Below are 19,867 nucleotides of genomic sequence, written 5' to 3' on the forward strand. Positions count from 1 at the left end.
AACGGCGCCAATTTGACAAGGCAATAATCGTGTCGTTGAGCGACTACACCTAAATCAAATGAATTTATAATGCTCTACTGACCTAATACAAGTATAGGGTAAATAGAGGAGTCGAACCACAGGGAGAAATGCTTAAGCACTACATTCATTACCTAGGGTCTAAGCTATCTCGGAACAAGAAGTGTGAATAACTAAGAGGTTAAACTAAGAACGAAATGGATTAAAATTTATATAGCTAGGCACCAAGGGAAATGGGTAGGTGAAGTTGACGCTTGATCATGCAATAACAAAGTAGCAAATCAACGGTAAACTAAACATGCATGAATACCGAAGTAAAGGGGTCCAATTTAACCGCCTTCCGGGGTTAATTGGCTTCTCCTAACATAGCCTCTATGTTTCCACATTAGAACCATATATTAGAAGGTGCAAACAAAGAATTATTGATAGTAATGAATCTCAACTAAGTCAACTTCCGTTACTTGTTAGCAAAGACTCATCTTTGATCAACTAACAATGTGCACTTGCAAGAAGACCAAAGAATATCAAGCATGCAAAGACTTCAATCACCATTAACATAACCCCAACATTATAAGCATGAACAATTAGCAACTACACCATCCCCACACCCTTGGCTAGGTAACTACTCACAAATCATATTGAAAACAATATCAATCATCAAATCAATAAGCATCAACATGATTAATAAGCAAAGAAGAAAAATCAAAGCAAATAAGCAAAATAAAAAACAAAGGTAAAGAGAAAGAGTAAGAGATTGCTCATTAATTGAAGATGAAGGTCTACAAAGGATTGAACAAACTCCTTCTTCAAAATCCAAGTTCATCAATGAAGAAAACCACACTTTCTCTCCTTACCAATGAAGACTAATAGTGTTTCTCTCTCTAGATTAAGTTAAAAATGTAGAAAAATTAAAACTAAGTTAATCTAATCTCTCCAAAACGTTCTAAGATGGGACTTATATAGTCCGTACAGAGCCAACTGATAAAAGGAGAGGTCCGACCGAACAATGGGAAGGTTCGGCCGGACTATAGGGTAGGTTCGGCCGGACTACAGGGTAGGTTCGGCCGAACCATGGGTAGGTTCGGTCGAACCTCCCTGATCTTGGTCTGGTCGAACTCCTGTGGTTTGGCCACTCCTGCAAAACTGCCAAATTTCATCTTGTTCCTGCCTCGGCGTTCGGCCGAACCACTGAGCAGGTTCGGCCACACCTTGGTTCGGCCACACCTTCAGGAGGTTCGGCCGAACCTTTTCTGAATCATACTTCCTCCAGCTTCCCTTGAGCTTAGCTTCCTCCTCTTGAAAATCCCGATGGTTCCTACAAAGCATAAGCATGAAAATTACAATAAGAACAAAGCGAGAAGACTAAGAAAAGGGAAGATAAAGGAAAGTCAAAGAGGAAGCAAAACTAAGTAAAAATGCTTAGAAAAAGGGCCAAACAAGTGCAAATGAGAGGAGAATCCTTAAAGAAAAAGGATAAAAGAGTGGCATAAATGCCACTCATCAAGATACCTGCGAAGAAGGACCTCGCGGTTTCGGAAAACCATAAAGAGAAAAACGAACAACACCATCGCTTGAATCAGGTTGTGCCACAAAATTATCAAAACTAGGACCATGTTAAGACTTAGTACATAGATTATGTGTCTTGAAACACTCCCCATAAAGCCAAATGCCCACACAACGAAACGTTGACTCTGCCTATAAGAAAATAGCCAAATCAAAAGTAAGAGAGTTTCAGGTGATATCTTATGGTTACGGAGATGAGTGATCAAATATGCTTTAGAGAGCACATTTGCTCCAACATAAAGACACCCATTAAGACCAAAAAACGGCAATCAAAGTAAACAGAAGGAGGCATAACACCCACCCCAACTTGCCATGAGAAAATCACAGTACAACACAACACAAATTGAGCATGAAATGACCAATATCGCACCAAAACTATTACATACCCAAATCACACCAACACTACACCAAAAACAAAACCAAATCCACATCGCAATTGCACTAGAAACACACCAAAAGTGCACCAACAACAGCACCAAATTTGCACCATAAACTACACCAAATACATACTAAAACTGCACAAACTCACCTCTTAAAAACTGCAATCCCTAATTAAAAACAGCACCAATATTTGAGAGAAAAACTACAAGCAAAACACTACAAGAAAAACATTTTTGGGTGAAATTTGGTCTTTGAATTGATATAATCTGCTATGTGAGTCGATTGATTTAACATGCAAGGTAGAAATCCCATTTTATTTGTCGAATTATAGGAAATTTGAGCGTTTTTATAGAAGTCGATTGATTAATCAATGAATCCTGTTAACAATGGTTTTGGTTCGTTGTTTATTCTCTTTCAATTTTGTTGCGATTATGTGTTTTTGGTTCAAATATGTTTAGTTTCTTGCTAATTTTGTAGTAAATTGTACTGTTGTTTTCACTAGTAGAAAAAACGCATTAGGCAGCGGTTCAAACCCGGTCTAAGGCACCGGTTTGAACCGCTGCCTATTTGAGGGGTGCCAAAAACCCCCTATTTGGCACCGGTTCAAAACCGGTGCCTAATACTGCTCTCCCGCCATTTTTTTTTTGGGTGGTGGATAGTTTAGGCACCGGTTCCTTCCTAACCGGTGCCTTTTGTATAATTTTTTTTTTTTTCAATCGTGCAATAATATTTTAAAAAAAAAATCTGCAATAATAATACCCTGTAATTCCAGCAATTATATTAAATATAATAATTAATAATTTTATTATTATAATAACTAATAATAATATTATTAATTATTATATACAAAAATAATATTAGATACAAGAATTCAATTATATATATATATAGATATAAATATTCCCAAACGCAATACAAAAAAAAAAAAAAAGTTGCTTACATATACAAATAATAGTAAGTACACATATATAATGAATAATAAGTTATATATAGTTCAAAAGTTAACATAAATAATTTACAATTACAATGCATGCCATTTACATGTTGAAGGTGATGAAAGACGCCAACATGTCACGAACTTCATTAAACTCCTTGATTGTCAACGGACCATCCTTTTGGACCTTGCAAAACTTGAAATACAAAAATATTATTTTTAAAATAATTAATTAGGCAAAAAATATGTATTTTATCAAATATTACCTATACGACTTCTATATAGCCCATTTACTACATTACTTATCAAATGAACTATTTCTTTCTCATAACATTTCAATATTGGATAGTTGTATGTGTGTAAGCCCTAAAATTGTATAGGAGAGCATTTTATTAAGGTTTATGACGGTTTTTACCCAAAATGGCTCGAATATGGCCTATATGACCTTACTTTGCCCATTTCCTACATTTCTTATTAAATGAACTTTATTTATCTCATAACATGTCAATATTATCTAGTTATAGGTGTATAAGGAAAGAAATCACATTAAAAGAGCATATTAACACAAAATGGCCCTAATATGGCCCATATGACTTCTATTCAACCCATTTTCTACCTTTCTTGTGAAATAGCCTTTTTGTTTCTCATAACATGTCATTGTTGGATAATATTAGGTGTCTAAGGCTAGAAACACATCAATATAGCATTTCAAGAAGTTTAACAACGCATTTTACTCAACATGGCCCAAATAGGGCTTATATGACTTCTATGTAGCCCATTTTCTACATTATTTATCAAATGAACTATTTCTTTCTTATAACATGTCAATGTTGGGTAGTTGTATGTGTGTAAGCCCTAAAATTGTATAGGAGAGCATTTTATTAAGGTTTACGACGCTTTTTACTCAAAATGGCCCGAATATGGCCTATATGACCTTACTTTGCCCATTTCCTACATTTCTTATTAAATGAACTTTATTTATCTCATAACATGTCAATATTATCTAGTTATATGTGTATAAGGAAAGAAATCACATCAAAAGAGCATATTAACACAAAATGGCCCTAACATGGCCCATATGACTTCTATTCAGCCCATTTTCTACCTTTCTTGTGAAATAGCTTTTTTGTTTCTCATAACATGCCATTGTTGGGTAATATTAAGTGTCTAAGGCGTGAAATCACATCAATATAGCATTTCAAGAAGTTTTAGGACTTACCTCATCAAGCTGTTGAGTGTCCGTACAATGAGTCACAATGTCAAGCATGAATCTCATCACATACAAAGCACAATCAAGTCCATTCTCTTGTTGTGCGCACTAGCATATGACAAACAAATCACATCAATGAAACATGCAAAGGAAATGAGCAAATATTTACTACCATAGATTTTCAAGATAATCACAATAATATCATGTAAATTACCAACGGTGTCTTCCATGTTGGACCCTTTGGAGCACGACAATGTAGCTTCTTCATAACACTGTAGTATAAAAAAATACAATCAAATTTGATTAGTTGTATGATTACTAAATTAGTTATTATTAGCAATAATCATCACTATAGGTTGCTATATATATTTACTTTTGCAATATAGACTTCACGAGCCACTTCTCCGATGATCGAGCTGAATCAAGGTGATAAATTGTGTTAGTGGAATTACAAATCACCATGAGACTCCAATGCTCCCTACATAAGTTCACAATAGACAAGGTAATTAATATTTAGGATTCAACATATAATGAGGCCAAATCGATTGAATTTGACATGGTTAGTCATACTCTCTATAACATGGGGCGAATATGAACTTGTCTCCCGCACGCGTTGATTCCCTTATACTCTGTTCAACATAGTACAACACGTCATGGGGGTTGCCTATGATTTTAGTAGTGGATAACTGCTCGGGGCATAACCACCCAACTTTACAAGGAGAATCAGTGTCAGTTAAGTGCTCCTGTAGTGCTCTGCGTGCATGAACATTGATTAATTTATCAGATGTAGGATAATCACCATCAATTTGAATAACTTGAAAAAAGTATGAACTTTATGTGGGCATTGAAGTACCTCATGAATTTTTGAATGAGGGAAATGTTAAGCTTTGCACCACGTAGAAATTCCTTCACATCTTCTTTGCTGATCCATGCAATTGCATCCTCATCATAGTGGAACATTGCCTTAGGAAGTGCAACTTCCATGGGATCGACCAAATGACAAGCACGGTTGTGAAGAAAGGTCATGTCAGTAGAGAGCGATTGAAGAACAATGTCTTCAACAATTGGAGTAGGTGGCATGGGTGAACCTTTCGAAGAGTGCAACTTCGACGCTTGTTCACTCTTGGACTGTTGTTCACTAAGATTCTTCTTAGGTTGATCAATTCTTTTAGGCTTCTCCACCCTCTTTCTCTTTGAAGTTTTGCTTCCATTGGAAATCTGAAATAGTTTGAGAAATAATAAGTTTCAACTCACAATCACTTATAATAGCCAAGTGAGTAGCCATTTCGGGTCGAAACGGCTTTTTTTGATGAATTGGACCCAAAAACTTAGAACTTGGCAATTTTTATGTAATTTCAAATGACAAACACTTATAAATATGTGATTATGAGTTGTTTTGAGATGCAAGGAGTTTATAAGTTGAGAAATGAAGAAAATAGCCAAGAGAGTAGCCATTTCGGGTCAAAATGGCTTTTTTTGATGAATTGGACCCAAAAACTTAGAACTTGGCGATTTTTATGTAATTTCAAATGACAAACACTTATAAATATGTGATTATGAGGTGTTTTGAGATGCAAGGAGTTTATAAGTTGAGAAATGAAGAAAATAGCCAAGTGAGTAGCCATTTCGGGTCAAAATGGCTATTTTTGACGAATTATATCCAAAAACTTAGAACTTGGCGATTTTTATGTAATTTCAAATGACAAACACTTATAAATATGTGATTATGATTTTTTTTGAGATGCAAGGAGTTTATAAGTTGAGAAATGAAGAAAATAGGCAAGTGAGTAGCCATTTCGGGTCAAAATGGCTTTTTTTGATGAATTGGACCCAAAAACTTAGAACTTGGCAATTTTTATGTAATTTCAAATGAAAAACACTTATAAATATGTGATTATGAGTTGTTTTGAGATGCAAGGAGTTTATAAGTTGAGAAATTAAGAAAATAGGCAAGTGAGTAGCCATTTCGGGTCAAAATGGCTATTTTTGACGAATTGGACCCAAAAACTTAGAACTTGGCGATTTATATGTAATTTCAAATTACAAACACTTATAAATATGTGATTATGAGTTGTTTTGAGATGCAAGGAGTTTATAAGTTGAGAAATGAAGAAAATAGGCAAGTGAGTAGCCATTTCGGGTCAAAATGGCTTTTTTTGATGAATTGGACCCAAAAACTTAGAACTTGGCGATTTTTATGTAATTTCAAATGACAAACACTTATAAATATGTGATTATGAGTTGTTTTGAGAGGCAAGGAGTTTATAAGTTGAGAAATGAAGAAAATAGCCAAGTGAGTAGCCATTTCGGGTCAAAATGGCTTTTTTTTATGAATTGGACCCAAAAACTTAGAACTTGGCGATTTTTATGTAATTTCAAATGACAAACACTTATAAATATGTACTTATGAGTTGTTTTGAGATGCAAGGAGTTTATAAGTTGAGAAATGAAGAAAATAGCCAAGTGAGTAGCCATTTCGGGTCAAAATGGCTTTTTTTGATGAATTGGACCCAAAAAGTAACCATTCACCCATTCCAAAATTCATCTACTTTAGTAACAAGCAAGGTTACTAATCTCAAATTAATTCAAATATACCCATCAAAACAACTTAATGTTAACCGTTTAAACATTCCAAAATTCAACTAATTTAATAACAAAGTTAAATAATCTCTAACTTATTCAAAATAATCCATCAAAACAACTTCAAATTAACCATTAAAAGTAAAATACCAAATTTCACCTATTTAAGTACCAAGGTTAATATATATTCTATAATTATTTCAAAATTATCCACCAAAACACATTAAATTAACCATTAAAACATAATAAAATCCAACTAATTGAGTAACAAGGTAACTAATCTCTAATATTTTCACAATTTCCCAATTATATTCAAACCTAAAATTGAGAAAAATTGTATTCAAACCTAAATTTTAATTTACTAACAATGGTTTAAAATGCAAAACAAATTAATATATATATAATTATATAATTGGAAAATAATGTAAAAAAAAAAAATTAAAAAGAAACCTTGAATAAAAGGAGAGAAGGAGGGCAGCAGCTAGGAGGAGACAAGGAGGGCACGCAGCAGCTAGGAGGACGACCCTAGTAGTGGAGGAAGCAATGGTGGTGCGCAATGGTGGAGGCAGCGCTGCGGTGGAGTGGTGGAGGCGGTGCGCGGTGGTGGAACAAGCAGCAATGGGTGTTGAGTTTCGAACAATGCAATTAAAGGATTGAAAGAGAAAGAAAGGGAAAACAGAAGGGCAGGGGAGGAATGACAGAGAGGGGCGGTGGTTTTCGACACCTCTGGTGGCCGGTGAAGGTGGCGGCTGTGGTGGAGGGAAAAGGGGGAGGCACGCACTTCAGTTCGCTCTGGTGAAGCTAAGGGATAGAACGAATGACGGGAATGAAAGAGAAAGAGAGGAAGACGAAAGGACGAAAGCCGCGGTTTTTTTTTTATTTTGAATTTGGCACCGGTTCAAATGGCACCGGTTCAAACCGGTGCCTTTTTAATTTTTGGCACCGGTTCAGGCCAAACCGGTGCCTTTTCTCTTTTGGTAAAATCCCGCCCATTTCCAGACCGATTTTGGGCACCGGTTTAGCCTGAACCAGTGCCATATGGGGGGTGCCTAATGCTTTTTTTCTACTAGTGTTTATTTACAATTTTATTGTGATTTTTATTGAGAAATTCTTGCAATTTTAGTTGATTGATTATACTTTATATCTAGGCAATACTTAAAATGATCATTACATGTAATTTACATAATCAGATTAATATTTGCATAGATAATATTCATTCTGTTGGACATATCTTGGGATTTTTCTCATACAGTGGGTCTAATTTAAAGTATTAAAAGAAAAGATGGATAACTTGACTACCTGCACAATCTTTTGATACTTAAAAATGGAATGAGATTGATGTATTTGAGCTGTCTTTGCCTAAAAATTGAGCTGCTGCTTGTTAAGAATCTTTAAACTATATGTTAGAATATATTGGGATATATTATGACTTTGTATATTTGTTATATATGTTAGGAGTATAATTAGCTTTAGATGTATCCCTTAATTAGAGCTAATCAGTTTGTATACTCTGCCTAACTTCACGCTTGTAATCTTGTATATAAGCCAAGGATGCTTAATGAATTGAGGAAGGAAAGATTCCCCATAATTCTTTCACTATACAATCTCATTCCAGTTAAAACTATAACTTTGTGTCAAAAAAAAGTTAAAACTATAACTTAATAACCATATTAATATTTGCATTGATAATTAGGTATCTTACATCTAGAGGGTTCAAAAGATATATTTCCCTTTAATTCAGATATCTTTATACTAGGCACTAAACCAAATTTATAATATTCAATTAGAAATGCCTTAAGAAACAATTAAATTGGCACGGCATCATTCCATAATATTTAGTATTAGTTAGTCTAAAGTCTAAACTTTAACAGACCAATATAAATAATGCAAGTAATAAAGTTTCAAGTTTAACTTGAAGTTCCTATTATATAAAAAATTAAAACCTCCAAATTTTTCATCACTTGTTTTGGTATGTTTGTTTTTGTGATGAATCTGATGATATAAGATTTTCTTGTTCACACGGTTAATAGCTAAACTATCTAATGTGATCATTTTTTTGTCGCTAATGTTTTTTTTTTTAATTATTGTTTGTAAGAATGAATATGGATCGAAGTTGGATGAATCATAATGGTGTAAAGGATAGACAAAAAAAGGAGTACATAGCGGGTGTTAATGAATTTCTACGGTTTGCTTTTAGGGGAATAAGTGGTGAAACAATGTTGAAATGTCCTTGTCTTAACTGTAGATTGGTTATGTCACAAACTCGTAAAAATATGCTATGTCACTTGCTAGTATATGGCATTGATCGTAGTTACAACCCATGGTTGAGTCACGGAGAAAGTGTAGAGCAAATTGATAAAAATAAAGATCAAGGGTATGTAGCAGAGGTTTCAGATAATGAGAGTGAGGATCGTCCTTTTGATGACATGGCTCCATTTGTTTTCGATGCAACAAGCGCGTGGAATTCTATAAACTCTACATCAATCAATGAAAATGAAAGAACCACATATATAGGATCAAGTAGTGGCACTAGTGAAACTCTTATGTTGCTCCAAAAATTAGTGGAGGATATGGAGGCTGACTTGTATCCGAGATGTAAAACATTTAAGAGATTGGAGTTTATTATGTCATTGTTGCACATTAAAGTTAGCAACAAGTGGAGTGATAAGTCTTTTTCAATGTTATTGAATGCATTGCATAGGGCGTTTAATTATGATAACAATTTGCCTTCAAGCTCTTATGACGCAAAAAAATATACTAAAGCGCTAGGGTTAGATTATGTTAAGATTGATGCATGCGTCAACCATTGTGTTTTATTTAGAAAGGAGTTTGCAAATGAAGTTAAATGTCCTAAGTGTTCAGCACCTAGATGGAAGTAGGATATTTCTCAAGATGATGAGAATTCAGATGAAGATGAGGGTGTCCGTAGAAAAACACGAGTACCTCAATTAGTCTTGCGCCATTTTCCACTTATTCCAAGGCTCCAAAGGATGTTCATGTGCTCCAGGCTAGCAATGCACATGCAGTGGCATAATAAAGGACATGCTGGTGATAATGACGACGGTATTATGAGACACCCAAGAGATTCAAAATCGTGGAAGTCTTTAGATGAGCTATATCCCGAATTTGCTGCAGATGCACGTAATGTACGCTTGGCTTTAGCTAGTGATGGGTTCAATCCCGGGGCGAACATGAGTAGTAGATATAGCATATGGCCTGTTATGTTAGTACCTTATAATTTACCTCCTTGGATGTGCATGAAAAGTGACAACATGATGTTGTCATTATTAATTCCCGGCCCTAAATCTCCTGGTAATGACATAAATGTTTTTTTGCAGCCTTTGATAGATGAGTTGAAGGAATTATGGGAGAGTGGGGTACAAACCTTTGATGCCCATAGTAAGTAGACATTTAATATGTGAGCAGTGTTAATGTGGACAATTAGTGATTTCCCAGCATATGCCAATTTTTCTGGCTGGAGCACTAAATGGGCGAAGGCTTGCCCTAATTGCCACAAAGACACAAATTCCGAATGGTTGAAATATGGACACAAATGGTGTTATATGTGTCATCGTGTTTTTTTAGAACAAGATCATAAGTGGAGACTTAATAAGAGGTTCTTTAGTAAGAAAGTTGAAAGGCGCGCACCACCTAATCCATTATCAGGGAATGATGCTTTGGTGCAGCTACATGGATACCCTAATGTGAAATTTGGTAAAGATAATAAAGGGAAACGAAAAAGAGGCGAAAGATATATTGTTCACCGGTGGAAAAAGATTAGCGTTTTTTTTCAATTGCCTTATTGGAGACATCTGTTAGTTCGACATAACTTGGATGTGATGCATGTGGAAAAAAACGTTTGTGAAAATATATTAGGCACATTGCTTGACTTACCTGGAAAGAACAAAGACTCTGTAAATGCTCAGTTGGATTTAGAAGCCATGAAAATGCACGATGATCTTCGACCGAAGAAAGTAAGGGACAAGTATCAAATACCGCGAGCCCCTTTCAACTTGACCTTACATGAAAGGAGGAAAATTGTCACATTTTTATCGAAATTAGCGTTCCCCGATGGTTATTCATCTAACATTTCTCGATGTGCTTCTTTGCAAGATGGAAAAATCATAGGAAGGAAAACTCATGATTTTCATGTTTTCATGCAAGATTTGCTTACCCCGACCTTTCAAGGTGTCTTAGATGAAAAAGTTTTAGAACCTTTAAGAGAGCTTAGTTTGTTTTTTAAGCAGCTTTGCGCTAAGACCTTAAAAGTAGCCGACTTGGAACGAATGGAAGCAAATATAGCAATCACATTATGCAAGCTAGAACGTATCTTTGTTCCGGCTTTCTTTGATGTGATGATTCATCTTCCCATACACTTAGCTACAGAAGCAAAATTGGCTGGACCTGTGCATTATCGCTGGATGTATCGATTTGAAAGGTAAGTTTAATTTATTGTATGTCTAAATATCTAAATATAAAGTGAATTTTATTACACTTATTCTAGTCTTTATTATTAGAGCAATGCGTTCATTTAAATCATTTGTACGGAACAAAGCGCATCCTGAAGGATCAATTGCCGAAGGGTATATTCAGAAGGAATTACTAGTATTTTGTGCTAGATATCTCTCTAAGATTGAGACACAATTCAATCGTTTAGATCGAAATGAGGATATGAACTACCCACAACTTCATAGTCTTTCGGTGTTTTATAACACCGGCAAGACATTGGGGAAGCCAAATTTAAAGCAATTGAGTATTGAAGATTGGAGAAAAGCTCAATTGTATGTTTTGCAGAATTGTGAAGCACAACCTTTTTTTGAGTAAGTATATAAAATTATAATTATATTATTATACGATTATACGGACTAAATGTTGCTAAACAATTTTTTTTTGTTCGTAGTGAGTATGAGAATGACATAGGCCATCGAGATGTTGAATTCTGCAAGTGGTTTGAGAATAGAGTAAGATAGTGCTTTATTCCTATATATATATATATGTATATATATACACATAAATACATTAAATTCTGCACATATATTCATTTTTTATTTGTATTTATATTGAAAATAATTAGATTATACAACTTTGGGAAGATAAGGATGAACGAGTTACAGAAGAATTATTGTGCTTGGCACGAGGGCCAATGAAGCGTGTTGTAACTTTTGATGGATCTGTTATTAATGGGTTCACACTAAAAAGCGTCAAAGACATCGAAAAACCCAAAATAGTGGCGTTATTGTATTAGGGGATGCAGAGAGTGGAGGGAAGGACTTTTACGGGACTTTAGATGAAGTTATTATTCTGGAGTATGATGCCTTAGAAAACCGAACAAGTCCTAAGGTGGTATTGTTTAGGTGTAAGTGGTTTGATGTATTCAGCGACGGAAGAGGGATTAAAAAGGACAAATTTGGGTCTACGCTTGTCAATGTTTCTCGTACATTGCAAACAAATGAACCTTTTGCATTAGCCTTTCAGATTGAACAAGTTTTCTTTATCTCTTCTTATGATGAGCGACATTGGAAATATGTAATTAAAGTTAAGCCACGTAACTTTTTTGATTTCCCTAATGATGAAGACGCTGAACAAAATGAAGATCTATGGAATATTGTGGAAGAAGGAGCAACTAACCTTGAAGAGTTCATTGCACTTAGTGATGAGGAAATCAATATGGTAAGAGATGATGTTGAACCGGAGTTGGTTGATGCAGAGGTCATCTTAGAATGTACTAATAACATTGTTGACACGGATAATGACGATGAGCAAGAAGAGGAAAGTGAAGAGGAAGATGAAGACGATCTTGATACAAGCTTTAGCGTGCATGAGATAGATGAGAATCTTGAGGATGTAGAATCCGACAGCGATAGTTCTACAGATTCCCCTTCTTAGTTTCTGGTAATTGATGCTTTCTAAACTAAAATGAAGTAAATAAGTCACTTAAATCATTTTTTCTTCATTAATAAATATATTGTATTGGTATAATTGCAGTTACCCGGCACCCGCGGAGAATGTTGCAATTTAGGCGCTACTACAATCTATAATCAAATCTTTGTTGCTCTTAGTTAGTAATTTGCAAAACTATTTTTATGCATTAGTGGTTTTCAGCTCATATGGTGACAAGTTAATCACTTGACATAAACTAGCTCTAGTCTTTGTACGTTTTAATCTGTTCTTTGTGTTAGTTTCTTTGTTTTGTAGCAGCTTTCTTTTTTCAATTTGTTTGCTTTTCTTGTTTGGTTTTCTCTTGTTTGGGGTCTTCCCTCCATTGCAATGCAACTGCCAATTTGTTGAGTAAGTCTTTTCATTTATATGTTGCTTTACATAGATTGGATTTGATGGAGTTTAATTTTTCATAATTTTATGTTGCTTTTATACTTATTTGAATATCACTAATATTATGCACAAGAAATTGTTATAGGAAAATGGCAATTGAGCAAGTGCAGCGGGATGCATCACAGTTGCCTAAGACAAGGCAAGCGTCAAGTACAAGGCAACATGTGTACAATGTGAAACAACAGAATACAAAGCAGCAACAACAACAGAATGCAGAACAGCAACAAGAAACTGTCCAGCAGCAACAACAGCAGATTGTGGGGCAGCAACAACAAACTGTCCAGCAGCAACAACAGCAGAATGTGCATCAGCAACAACAACAGCAGATTGTGGGGCAGCAACAACAGCCGAATCAGGTGCAGAAGCATCAACTAGTGATCAGTCCAGAGAGCAAAGATTGACATACCGGGAGAAACGAAGGCTTGAACAAGCTGAACATCGACTAAAGTTTCCTTATCGTAAGAGGCGTGGGCCAACTAGGGGTAAGAAATATGTTACTAAGATGTGGAATCCTAATTCTGAAGAAAAGATTAAAATAAATTTCATGGATGAGCTTCGACGGGTGGTTGGTGAAAAGGCAGATGAATTCATATGTGATTGTAGCAATTCGGTGAAAGAATTTTGTCCCCTCAAGTCATTGTATGTGCTATAACTTACAAGTTTTTTGAATATATGCTGCTAAAGTTAATTTTCATGACTCTAAATTTACTTTATTCATGACAGGAATTGGGCTAAAATGGATTCAGGTGCAAAAGAGAGGTTGTATAAAAAGATTCGAGTAAGTTTTGGAAGTATTTGAGACCATGAAAAATGTCTGAATGTGTTTAGCATGGATGCATATTTATTATGATTTACGTTGGCAGGCTAAATATGATTTACCTGATAAAGTTGTTGGTGCTGATGTTACTAATGCGTTGAGCTTTCAGTGCTCCATGTTGTATAAACATTGGAGATTCAGGCTTAAAGAGCAATACTTTAGAAACAAGTCTATTGTAGATGCTATAAATAGCAGACCAGATAATATTGATGCTAACCAATGGACATGGCTAGTATGTGAGTATTGGAATGATGAAAAGCAAAAGGTAAAATTCCATTTGACTCTTTTTTTACCTGACCATTAGTTGAATTTATATTATGATAATCTGATAGTGCCTTGTTTTTTTATGGCTTGTAGCGTATTAGTAAAGTTAACACGGATAATAAGCTTAAGCAAACTGAAACTCCTGCAAATGGTGCAAGGTCTACCGCAAGAATTTTCCATGAATTGGTACGGCTTTTATATTTTTACATTGATTTATATAATAATTTGTTTAAAGTGGTGCAAATGAACAATTTCATGGTAGATTAGTTCTGCTAGCTTTTGGACTGTAACTATTATTTGAGCACTGATCACATTTCATTGTATAATTTGGCATTGCTTATCATAAATGCATATGAATGTGCAACAAACTCAAGGTAGTCAAGAACATGAAGGATCATCAGATAATCCACATGAAACTCAACAGGATCCTCTGTACATCACCTTATTTGAGAAAACTAAAAAGTAATCAATAGTCCCTTGGTGGTTTTTTTTATTATTTTTTTATATAAGTTTTTTAAATTTTATAAATCATTGAATTGAGTTGTTTATTCTTGTGCTTGATTTAATATGCTAGGCATAAAGACAAGGGATTTGAACCTAATGCTGAAAAAGACTATGAAGCGCTTAGAAACCTTCATGAAAAAGAAGTGAAAGAGCATGGTGAAGATACACTAAGTGTCAAAGCAGCATACATGGAGGTTTTCAAACCAAAGTCTGGATATGTCAAGGGACTTGGTCCTGGAGCTCGTCCACCTAAGAAAAGAAGAGTTGAAGGAGAAACTAATGAAGTTAGAGTGGAATTATTGGCTGAGATTCAACAATTAAAAGAGGATGCCGCAACACGTGAGGGTGTACTTGTATCTCAGATTGAATCCCTGAAGGAATCTAATGAAGAGCTTAGAACCTCAAATGAAGAGCTTATAGCATCAAATGATGAGCTTAAAGCGACCGTATCTAGAATCAACATAGAAGCTCAGAAACGTGAAAAGAAGCTCATAGATGATATGATGAAAATGTTTGAGCAACTTAGGTATGACACTTACTCATCTTCTATTTGAGATATATATTTTTAGTTATTATCAAAAAAATATGTTGTTGCGTGTTGTTGCTGTTATGGTTCTTGGTAGTGTCTATTAGCTTTTTATGAAGTTTATGAAGCAAGCATACTGAATATTTGGATGGAGTATGCAGTCAAATATAATTCACTTCTATAAACATGTAAAATATAATATCTGCAAGATCCGACTCTTTCTTGGAATTGGACCTAGTCCTTGTATACTATGTCTATGGTGTCTATCATCATCCCTATCACTCTCCTATGTAGAGCCTGACTGTTTCTGTAGCCTTGAGTTCTTTCTTACATCCTTTTTAGCATAGCACGTGTCTTTTCCTTAAACCTCGAACTTTTCCTTCTTTTCTTTTGTTGCCTCTTTTCGACCTTTACAAACCTACTATCATTAGGACATTGAGAAGCACTGCTGGTTGATTCTGCTTCATCTTTTATCGTCCTTTATTTTTCCTTACCACGACTGTGTTCATCTTCCTCATTGTCCTGACTATCACCACAACTTTAACTGGAGATAAGTGCATGGAGCTATTATATGAACCTGTGAAAGAGTAGAGTTAATAGCTGACTCCTCTGCTCAGCCGACTATATGTATTTTAAGTTGTCGGCAGAGTATGCAGAATCCCCTCTCGCCTTTGTGTTCCTCTATCTGCAACTTTGGTTTTGCATTACTTGTATTTTCAGAGGAAGTTTTAGAAACATCAGATTTGGTAACTTACAAGATCTACTGACGGAAGATGAAGTTATTCCCGTGTAATTTGCTAAATAACTCGCTGTACCAAAACTTTCTGATGTGATACAATTGTTTGAGGATGGGATTCCTGAGAATTCCTAGGCAGGTTGAAAGTCTGTGGACTTTCGTTTGCCCTTGTATGACTATTGACTAGGTTCTGTTTCGGAAAAATGAGTAGATATCATATGAGCAAGTTATTATTTGTACAAATACATGCTTTGCTTGGAATGAATAGGTTTTTGGTCGTTGTTTGTGCAAGCTTTCTGGTGTTAGAGTACTGATAAAATACCCTTTCAGTTCAAAGATATTGTTGTGTGATGTAGGGATAAATGGTTTTAAATCTAATTTCTATTATTGGGATCTTTGGGCATATGCATATTAGCTTCTTTACTAATACAGATTTACATCTGTAATCAAGTTTAGCAAGGCAAGGCAGGATTTGTGTCATATCTAAGACTGAACTTGCGAACCACCACAGCTAAGACTAAACTTGTGTCATATCTAACCTGATTCAGTATCAGGATTACTTTACTAATTAGACAGGATGGGTGAGCCAGTCAAGAATTTCTAGCTTCTTTTGGAAAACAGTTAATTTGAAAAATATGCTTCAACTAAGCGATGCCAATTGTGCATTGGTCTTATTCACACTTAATTATCGACCTCCAGCTATGAAACCACGCACCTAAGACTGAATCTGTTCCATATCTGAGCTGATTCAGTACCAAGCTTAATTCCGAGCCAGTCACAAAATTTATAGCTTCTTCTGAATATAGACCGGTTTTAAAAACCTGATATAACTAGTCAATATCTATTGTGCGTTGGTCTGGCTCAGGTCGAAAAGATTGACCTAGAGCCTGATAACAGAACCAAACCTATAACTAATCCTGTGGCAACTTAGTAGTATACATTTTGAGTGTCGAATTCTAGATTCAAGAAAAAAGCTTGTGAATTTTTTAGGCAAGCATTGGGTGGAGGCCCGTGTTCATCATCAATGAATTTTCGTGAGGTATGCTTTATCATTTGGAATGAATTTTTCTGAGGTATGTTGAGTCTCAAATTTTGTAGGACAAAGGTATATTATTTTTTTGAAAGGAAATGTAAATTCTTCTTGCATCCCCTTTGATATATCCTCATTCGCAAGGTGAAAATAACTAGTATATATTTTTGGATGCAGCAATTTTAATACTATTGTGTAATAAAGTTTAGATTTGTGAAAATGATTGCATGATTTATATACTAAAATATCGGATGCTTTCAATAATTATTTTGATGTTACTAACTTATGTTTCACTTACATAGGAATAACATGGGCTAGCAATGAATTCGAAAGATGGATGGTCGCAACTATTGAAGGTGGTATATATGAGCAGCGTTGAGAAGGGGTCGATGTAATTAAGTTTGTAATTAGTGTTATTTTATTTAATTTTTAAAGGATCATGTACCTTGTTGACAAAGTGGGATTATCTTATAATTTACACATTTTCTTAATATGTTTTTATAAATTAAACTATTTCATATAATAATTATTCAAAATGTTTGGTATTTGAATTCATTTTCAGATTTATTTGTTTTTTAATAGGTTGTACTACCCATAGTAAGAAAATAATAAAAACACCCGACCCTATTAAAAAGCATATGATCGATACCGACAAATATGGACAACGAGTAACTTTGTTGCACAAAGTACTATGGGAAACGACATAACGCATATTGGGCCATTGGGGCAAAGATGGGCGTTGATTAATTTCGTTGCCCAAAATACTATGGGCAACGAAAATAATTTGTCGCCTAAAGTATCAAATATAGGGCAACAAACTTGGTCGCCGCCTAAAATATTATGGGCGACGAAATGAACATATCATAGGCAACAAACTTGTTCGTTGCACAAAATAACCTTTGTGCAACGAAATAAAAATTTGTCGCCCAAAATGTAATGGGCTTCGACCTTAGGGCTTCTGACCCATGTCTAGACCCAATTCGTCGCCCAAGGTTTTGGGCGACGAAATACTGGTTTTGGGCTTCGAGTTTAGTGGTTGCCCAAAGTCGAATTTCTTGTAGTGACCATATAACAGCTTGAAATACGCACTAAAAATAGAGCAGAATCATGCATGAAAACTGAACAAAACTACACTTTAATGCCACCAAAAAAGGGACCTTAAAGCCTCTTGAAAACGGACCAAAACCGCCCAGAAACAACTAGAATATCACACCCTAAAACGTCATAAACAACCTGAATATTCGCCGGAAAATGGATCATGAAACCTCCCACAACCTGATCCACGCTTGTGTTTTTAATCCACCGGAAAATCTTCTTGAAAAGGACGTTGAACCTGCCCAAAATACGCCTAGAAACAACTTACAAAACAAGCTGAAAATGCATGGATTTTGAAGGAATTTTGCCCTGCTAAACGCCTTGAAATAGATGATCACCAAACCTGAAACTTCGCCAGAGAAGCAACTGAAAAAAAAGAGGTGGAAGATGACGGAAAAGCCTAACCCTAATGCACCCTTATTATTATTATTATTATTATTATTATTATTATTACTACTACAGACAAAATTAGTGGGAATGCGAGATAAAATCTAGGCCCCTACTTTTTTAGCTATACCAAATCATATCCTAGTAAATATATGAGCAGTAACTCGTGCCTCAATGTCTTGCGTCGTAGAGTATTTCTGAACCCGCGTCAGCAATGCAACAACCTTCTACTCTAATTCCCCAAGTGAAGTAAAGGAAAGGGAATGAAACCATATCTAATCGTGTAGCTAGATTTGTTCTTGACCTGCTTCCGATGAGCCGCATCAGCCACATCCCGTCCAGTAACAAAGTCAGATAGCCTAGAATGTGTCAAAGGAGAAGACCCTGTCAAGTCAACACAAACATCGCAACAACGATGCCAGAAATAAAGTAACACATTTGCAAGTCTAAAGGCCCTGTTAGTTGTTCCCTCTACACAACCTAATGTTTACCTACTTTCTTGCTGAAATACCATGTTGATATCAGACATCAATAAGCGTATCTCAAACACCATTATGTCGATGCTTAATATCCACCATACCAGCACACGACACCGCGTGATCACCGAAAATCTCCCTATAAAAATCCCTTAAACAAGCAAAGCACGAAAGTCGATACAGGGAACAATGAACCACCTAACCGATAGCACAACACACATCGGTAAGTATTTGTGTTCATAGTCTGACCCGACCCTGAAATACAGACTGCCCGAAGCTAATTAGAGTTGATCTCCCTGCTCCGATTTCCACAAGGCTGATTATTGGAGAAATAAACACTACCTAAAAAACGGCAGTAGAGAACGGTTGAAATAGGCCTTATAGAATGCCTCGAGACCGTTCTTCTTCTAAGCGATGTCTAAAGTTTAGAGAATAGTTGAAAACTGCAATTTGTTTGCAAAATAAAAGAGAGCGGTTGTATGAGACAACTGTTCTATTTTCCCTCTCATATCATACTAAAAATTCAAAGGAAAAGAGAACCGTTCTTACACACAACCGTTCTCTTTTCTAATATTTTTTTTAAAAAAAACAAATTACCACCTGCAACTTTCACGTCAACGACAGCATTGGAATATGATAATTGTACTAGATATATTCATCATATTACTCAATAACTATAATATCAATATCGATTTAAGTGTTTCCTCATATTAAAACTCAATTTAAATGCTATTCAAAATAATGTACAAATTTAAATGATTAATAATAAAGGACAAATTAGAGAATTGAAATTTAAAAATAATGTATGTGGGAAGAATTGTGAGAAATTCTTTCTTCTTCATCTGAAAAAATCTGCATCAATAAAGATAAAAGGGAAAAAATATTAAGGTAAATAATCAATTCTATGTATGCTTAACTGTACAATTAAGTATAAAATTCATACACTCCAAAAAGAAAAAAAAAATTTAGGTCTAAATATTAAATAAAAATAACTGTTGTGAATGAAGTACGAAATT

The 19,867-nt window shown here is 35.1% G+C and overlaps 1 protein-coding gene and 1 long non-coding RNA gene across 2 annotated transcripts in view; one reads left to right on the forward strand and one right to left on the reverse strand.

Annotated features, from left to right (window-relative positions):
• Positions 1 to 19,867, forward strand: part of LOC145637081 (cysteine-rich receptor-like protein kinase 10) — an 87,277-nt gene that overhangs the window by 32,110 nt on the left and 35,300 nt on the right. Inside the window, exon 3 of the mRNA XM_081688592.1 lies at positions 1,870 to 1,907. Coding sequence (XP_081544718.1) covers positions 1,870 to 1,907 — 38 coding nt within the window. The remainder of the gene's footprint in view (positions 1 to 1,869; positions 1,908 to 19,867) is intronic.
• LOC145635034 (uncharacterized) lies at positions 3,058 to 4,334 on the reverse strand. The gene is made up of 3 exons (XR_014113749.1): positions 4,321 to 4,334; positions 4,116 to 4,214; positions 3,058 to 3,092 (listed from the first exon to the last, which is right to left on the reverse strand). It is a non-coding gene; the product is annotated as an uncharacterized LOC145635034 (long non-coding RNA).

This window comes from Chenopodium album, chromosome 6 (genome assembly GCF_948465745.1).
Source record: "Chenopodium album chromosome 6, dcCheAlbu1.1, whole genome shotgun sequence".
NCBI classification, from domain to species: domain Eukaryota; kingdom Viridiplantae; phylum Streptophyta; class Magnoliopsida; order Caryophyllales; family Amaranthaceae; genus Chenopodium; species Chenopodium album.